Source organism: Saccostrea cucullata, unplaced genomic scaffold (genome assembly GCF_032062105.1).
Source record: "Saccostrea cucullata isolate Sc308-1 unplaced genomic scaffold, CSIRO_AGI_Scuc_v1 ctg21489, whole genome shotgun sequence".
Lineage (NCBI taxonomy): Eukaryota > Metazoa > Mollusca > Bivalvia > Ostreida > Ostreidae > Saccostrea > Saccostrea cuccullata.
Genome location: NW_026940500.1, coordinates 4654 through 12263, shown reverse-complemented (window position 1 = coordinate 12263; position 7610 = coordinate 4654). Strand labels below are relative to the sequence as shown.

The 7610-nt window shown below is 35.0% G+C and overlaps 1 protein-coding gene across 1 annotated transcript; it reads left to right on the top strand.

The window, feature by feature from the left end:
* The first annotated feature begins 3583 nt into the window (after positions 1-3583).
* On the top strand, positions 3584-7217 carry LOC134255516 (nacrein-like protein F). The gene is made up of 7 exons (XM_062738046.1): positions 3584-3764; positions 4443-4610; positions 5504-5673; positions 5976-6068; positions 6222-6327; positions 6495-6658; positions 7092-7217. The coding sequence occupies exons 1-7, from the start codon at positions 3638-3640 to the stop codon at positions 7215-7217; spliced, it is 954 nt and encodes a 317-aa protein (XP_062594030.1). The 5' UTR covers positions 3584-3637.
* Positions 7218-7610: the final 393 nt, after the last annotated feature.

Here is a 7610-nt window from a genome sequence, read left to right as displayed (position 1 = left end):
ACCCCTGAAGAAAAGTTGTAGATCTTTATTAACAAAATTAAGGATCAGTGCCCATCCACTATATATTGAAACGGGCAGATACTGTAAACCCCCTATTCCTAGAGAAAAACGTTTATGTTACTCATGTAAATTGTTTGTTGAAGACGAAAAACATTTTGTTCTTTATTGTCCAAAGTATGATCAATATAGATGCAATTATAATGATATATTTAATGTAAACACATATACTAGTGATAACCCCATTAGAAAAATTGTCAATCCTACAAATATTTCAACTGCTAGAAGGATATGTTGTTTCTTGAAAAAGTGCTTTGACATCAGAAAAGAAAGTCAAAAATGAATATTAATATTGAGAAATACACAATTTTGTTCACCTCATATTTCTCACTTTGTATATGCTTGTATTAATTGTGTTAATTTATGTTATGTTATTCATGTTCATGACTGTATGCCGACATGGTAATTGTCAATAAAGTGAATTGAATTGAATTGAATTAATCTTAATCAGATAATATACCTTCCTATAAAGATGCCATGTTTCTGAAGAAGTCTTCGTTTCATTGAACGACACCCGAGAGTCTGTCCACTGAACATCCTTTCTTCCTTTGAGTAGAATATATGTGAATCATATTAAAACACATTTATATATGACACTCAGAGTTTTAAAAAAAATGAGCTATCACCAAAATGTAGATGTTACTGACGATTTCCTATATTTTATCAATCTATCGAAAATGAAAGAGGTAATACTATACCTGAATAGCCCTTATTGCCATATCTACATTGTATCTCCGTCTTCTCAAGTTCAGTCTGGTCATGCGCCTTTTCAAATGTCTACAGCTAAATTATTTCAATAAAATTAATTATTATTTTATTCAGAAACAAGATGTGTTAGTGAAACACTGTGCCCCCGGCGGCAACAAAGTTCGAAAAAGCTATTCTTAGCATAATGGTTACAGTCAAGGTCACAAGGTCATTGACCTCGGTGTCGTTTGAAAGCACTTAATTAGTGAAGTAGGCATACCAAATATAAAGTCTCTATCTCCTATGATTAAAAAAATACACCAAAAGTTCGAAAAATCTATTTTTAGCACATAGGTCACAGTCAAGGTCAAAAGGTCATTGTCCTTGGTGTCAGTTGAAAGTGCTTATTTAGTGGAGTATGCATTTTAAATATGAAGTCTCTATCTCGATCTGTTCAAAAGTTATGGCGAAGGTTAAAGTTGATAACAAATAGAATAAAAGTAGGTCAAACGTCAAGGTCAAGAGGTCAAATTTGGTGGTACCCAAAGAAAGGTCATGTCACAAGTAATACACCTATGAATTATGAAAGCCATAGCCCCAACCACTCAATAGTTATGGGCTAGGTTAAAGTTGGGGGACAAACAAACAAACAGACAGACAAACAGGACAAAACAATATACCCCCGATCTTTCGATCCGGGGGCATAAATATTTCTTAATATTGAAGTTATAATTGTCACTAATAACAGATATATAAATACAAGTAGAACATGCATTTTCATTAGTCAATATTTGAATGATACAACTATAACGTGTGTTACTTTATTATTAGCCTTTTCATGTAGTTATCCAGTCATAACTTAGAACATTTAATCATAATTACATTTGTATACCTACCTTATTTTCACACCATAATTATTCCACAGAAGAAATATGATTTCTTTATTATCATATCCGTTGAAGAAGTATTCCTGAATCTTCTCATCAACGAACGCCATGTTGTGCAATGACTGCTGGGAATGCCATCCTATCTATATAGTCGATAGAGCGATGGTGCGATGACACGATGTCGATAGCGCGATAAAACAATACCGATGACACGATATAGCATCGCATCATCACTATCGCGCCATCGCATCATCGCTATCGCACCATCGCAGCATCGCTATCGTGCCATCGCGTCATCGCATTATCGCTTCATCGCGCCATCGCATCATCGTCATCGCGCTATCGCGCCATCGCATTATCGTCATCGCACTATCGCACCATCGCTTCATCGTTATCGCACCATCGCTTCATCGTCATCGCATTATCGCGTCATCGCACCATCGACTCAAACCTCGATGGTGCGATGATGCGATAGTGAACTGCGTGGCCCTATCCGGATTCCATATCTTTCAGACAAATAAGCACGCAAATAATAATCTTGTTTCGTCTCGTATTTAAAAAAAACAACATCAAATTGAAATATTTCGGACATTGAAATCTTACAAAGTCAAGAATTTGCTCTCAATTAAATATTGTAGGCCTAGTTTCTGATTGAATGAAATGTGGAAGTTATATGCATTATTTTATGAAAAATTATCTAAATCATTCCAACCAGAATTTTTGTCGCAGATGGGACACCAGGCGCGTAGCCAGCATGGAAATGAAGTGTACTCAGAAAACGGTCGGGGGTCTGGGGGCCGCCCTGAGGCCCCCAGTGGGTCCAGGGCAAAGGCCTGGTGGGGGCCCAGGGGGCGAAGCCCCCGGAAGCTCCTGGATTTTAAGAAAATTTTCAGTCATTTTCTCGTAAAAGAAATCACGATTATATCACTTTTCTCGAGCAAACACTTAGCTATAAGTTATACTGCTTCCATTGATACTTCGGGAAGAGAGATCGCTTTCCTTATCAAATATTTGTCTGGATAATCATGATTACGCGGATTAACAGTTGAACATTTTGGTTCAACAATTCTTTTCCCTCAAGAATGTTGAAGATGTTTTTGGAATTAATTTTATAAAGGACTAAATTTGAATGTGCAGACATGCTGAAAAAATAATTGAATCGAAACAATAAGACGCAAAATAATTTGAAACATGGGTAGTGCCTCTTTTCCCCGAATAAAATTCTCTTTCTTTTTTTCCTTCTTTTCTTTTATCCCTCTTTCTTTCTTTCTTTTTTGGAAAATGATGTGTACGCACTTGCGTACTTGCGTATAGGCAGCTACGCGCCTGGACACAAGAGGACATTTTGAACATTATTAAAAGAGCATATCAAACATGCACACATTATAGGTATTTGAAGTTAGAATGCCGAGTTTTACACGGGTTACTTACCTTTGCAAAAGTATGCATTATTTAAATTGGATTGTGTCCCTTTGTAGGGTAAACCCCAAAGATTTTTACCAAACAGTGACAATCATACATGTGTACTGACTAATGTGATAATTTTACTGTTTTACTTTTTTCATTGACAAACAGATTGAAAAATACAGAAGAGAGTTATATACCCGGTAATCTATAATCAATAAATAATAAATATGATGTAAACTTTTAAGTAATGTTAAAAAAAATACCATGCAGTAATAGACGAAATAGTACTGTTTCTTTACTTTCCTTTTTTATGAAGAGCTGTGTTTTGGTAATCGGTTGGTTGGGCCTAAAGTACAGTCACCCTTTTGATTGCTGATAAGATAATTTTGATGCAAATATTTAAAAGCATATAACTTTGATTTTTCCGGATGATTTAGGTCAAATTTTATTTGGAAAAAAAAAATTAGAACGCTTTTATGATTTTGATTTTTTTCTCTTTTTTTGCGTCATTTCAAACCAACACTATAAAAGGGTGATTGTTCGATCACAAAGTAACCGAGCATTTTACAGAGCTACTATAGATCTAGCGACATTTCATCATGGCCAGATATCTGCTGTTATTTGTGTTCCTGAAGGTTCTTCTACCAGATGTAGTCTATTCCACTCAGTGTTTTGAACCTGATTGCAACAAAGCAAAATTTAACTACAATCCTTTTAGCTGTCTCGGTAAGTATAAAACTTTAAAAGGGGTGGGACAGAGCAGACTGAAATTCCTTGCAATTGGCTAGTGAATATGCTATGTATCATAAGGGCCGGGTTGACCATTTGATTCTAAGATGGAAAGGGGCAGGCAGATTTTGATGATAAATAAAGTACTGATTTTGAAAATAAAGTACTTGCTTGGCAAGAAAATTTATAATCTGACTCGTAAATTTTGGTTATCCCCCCCTTTAAGAGTCACTGAAATATTCTCTTCTCCTCAGAACGACTTTTAAAAGACTTAAGAATTTTTTGTCAAGTAAATTTTAGTATGTACACACATAGCTTAATTAAAAACAGAACAAAAGTGAGTTCAATATGCTACATTACATTTATAATATAACCCTTTTGCACTGACATTGTGTCTCTGTCATTTTTCACATCTTCAAAGTTTTCTATCCAGTATTTTGGAAAAGTTAAGTTTCTGTGTTAATTATATATTTGTATTGAATTTAATCGTGATTTTTTCTTTCTTTAAATGTGGTTAAAATCCAAATTTGATGTAAGAACTTAAAAAGGTCCTGACAAAAGTATGCTATTTTTGCTGCAAGTACTTGCTTCTACCATAGGAGTCGGAACCGAGGGGGGGGGCAACTTTTTTTGTTTTGTTTTTTATCTAAGCTTTATTTTCATTTACTTTCTAAGCTCCATCATCCTGGGCTGCAATAACACCTTGCTGGTCTACATGTAACGGTCAACGACAATCTCCCGTCAACATTATCAGAAACCAGGCAGTCTTTCAGTCAAATCTCCAAAGCTTCAGTTTCAACATTGGAGTTCAAGACAGGTTTATGGTCTCCACTCATATTAAAGGCATGTTATTTTAGTATCTTTGATACGGATGAAAATTTTAGTGTCTTGGCTTGAATTGGAAAATGATGTTTTTAAAAATTTAGCAAAGATCTTCCATTGCGTCTCGCAAGGACTTAAGATACAACGATGTAGAAAAATACCAAGTTAAAATTTGAAGGATCATATAATAATGCTTGTTCGTTTGTTTTTTAATTTCCTTTTGCCGATTGAGGACTGCAAATTTAGATCTATACTCGGCACTTAGGGCCTTAGGGACCCTTTTCGTGTCCTCACCTACTGCAATACGACATACTTTTCCAAAGGACCGGTTCCGCGTGGGATTCGAACCCGCCATGTAACGTTAAGGTCCTATAACTCCGCGACTCTACAAAAATATGAAATATTCCTATATCTTCTCTACTCAGGCGACAACTGCTTGTAATCAGATCGTAAACTGGGAGTTGATGTCTCCAATTTGATTCGATGCGCAAAAGCAATTTCTAAAACGAGACAGGCGATTGACAAAAATTTGATAAAACTAGGATATGAGCCGTTTCGTTAAAATTCATTATTCAACATTGTCGATACAATGACTTTATTTAGCAATTACAGTCTACCCTTAAATCGAATAAGGACTGACATTTTTCAAAGAAATTGTTAGCCCATTTATATTACATACTGAATTGTCTAAGGATTTCCCCTTTGTCCGATCATGACAAGGAGCGCAAGACGGTTTTTGGCCGGTCGACAGTGGATGCTTACTCCTCCATGGCACCTGATCCTACCTATGAGTTTTTTTTTCGAGGCCCGTGTTTGCTACAGAAGCTCAAATTATTATTATTATATTGGCTATCTATAAAGCTGTGCGTTGAAAAAGCTATTCAACATCGTTTAATTAAGCGTATTTTATCCAGGATTTAAGACAAGTTACAAAGTGGAGGAAGATGTAATTTTGTCTAAAGTGAACCAGTTTGGTCTTAATGGAAAATCGTTTAAGTTGGATTCTTTTCACTTCCACGCTGGGAAATTTCGTAGCAGTAAGGGATCGGAACATTCATTTGACAATGAATTCCAACCCTTGGAGGTAAGTTTACTCATTAAAACAAAAATACACTTTTATTCCTTCTTGTACCCTCGAATTTGGAAAGTGTTAATATAATCACAGGCAAAAGAACATTTTTTGCCGTTTTCTCACTATTTTTCCCCTCTACATTCTGTGAGAACATGTTTCTTTGTTTCAAAACTTTAACACTAAAATAAGATATTTGTCAAGGATTTTTATAATTTGTTGCGCCTAAAGGAAAGCTTGTAACATAATTTCACAAATAGATATGATTACCTTACATTTTTACAGATACTGGGGTATTGGTTTGTTTTCTTTTTCAGCTACATTTGGTATTCTACAACACAGAATACCCGGATGTTAAAACAGCTGCTGGTAATGCAGACGGGTTGCTAGTTATTGGTGTCATGGTACAGGTATGATTAAATGACATATATCGGTTTGTGCTGTTCCTCATTAAAAATACTGATTTCCCTAAAATTTACTTGTCAAAAATTTGAATGTCTTACATTAATACAAAAATGAAAAAAAAAATAAAATAAAATTGTTTAACAATACTATTTTCACAGGTATATCCTGGCTTTTCGCTGACACCCTTCCCTGGTTGTGAAAATGATTATAAAAGGACCTTAAGTAACCTTATGGGTGAAACACTGTCCAGCACTGAATATCCTGGTAATCATTCTCTCTCTCTCTCTCTCTCTCTCTCTCTCTCTCTCTCTCTCTCTCTCTCTCTCTCTCTCTCCCTCTCTCTCTCTCTCTCTCATAAGACCTTCACCCACCCACCAGTTGACCACCCCTGTTCCGAAACACACACTCACGTTTAATGCTTCTTTTTTTAGATTCCTCGAGCTCTGAAGAAACCGATTCCTTCATACGCTTAAAGAATTTATTGCCATCCAATCGGGGAAGTTACTACACCTACCAAGGATCTTTGACCACGCCTCCTTGCTCCGAGGCAGTCACGTGGGTGCTGATGAAGTGTCCAATCATCGTCTCAAAATCTGTAACTATTTACGTCTTCCGAAGACACATTCCTGCTTTATTTACACAACTAATATGTATATGCACAGTATTGTATTTGATAAAACCAAATATATCACATCCTTCTAAACTCAAGTTATTTCTCTGCAGTTACTATAGAGAATAAACTACTGTATATTCTATGTTCATGTATATGCGTGAAGAAAAAAAACTTAGGTCTGGGAAAAAAATTTGAAACTTGACATTATTTGGCATAAAACTTTTAAAACCTTGATGAACTATGAGAAAAAAAATATAATTGTTACTAGCAATAGTATAACTCGATTGTTAATAGATTTTTCAAGCTTAAAGCAACAATTAGAACATTGATGCTTTGTAATATCTGTAAATGATACCAAAACAATTCATCAATTATTAGTGTTGAGGTATTATACGAGTTTTATCGTTTTTAACAGGCGTTGAAAGCTTTTCAACAACTCGAAATTTCCAGCACCGGAGAGCGATTGGGTGTATACGGAAACCACCGACCAATACAAAGAGATCAACAGAACACGCCTTTCACAGTGCTAAAGAACTTTTGATTTTGTTGTAGTTATCTTAATTAATATAAACAACACTTGAAATTAAACAGATTTCAATAAAGCAAAATAAATAGTCATTCACAAAATTGTCTTTTTTTTATTTGTATTTAACAGTTTTAGATGAAGGGGGAGAAGACTTATTTAGGCCATGACTGATGTCCAATCCAGTTATGTAAATTGACTTTAATTAAAATATTAATTGAAGTTCAAACATAACTTTTACAGTGATCAATGTTTCGAACACTACACGGATCCTATAAGCTAGAGTGACTAATTCTAATTTCAATATTTCGAATATATACTCGGATATCTCAATATTTTTCTTGACACCATCGAGTTGGATATAATAAGATTTGACTGTGTGATTTCAAAATTTTAAAGTTGCTTTATAAC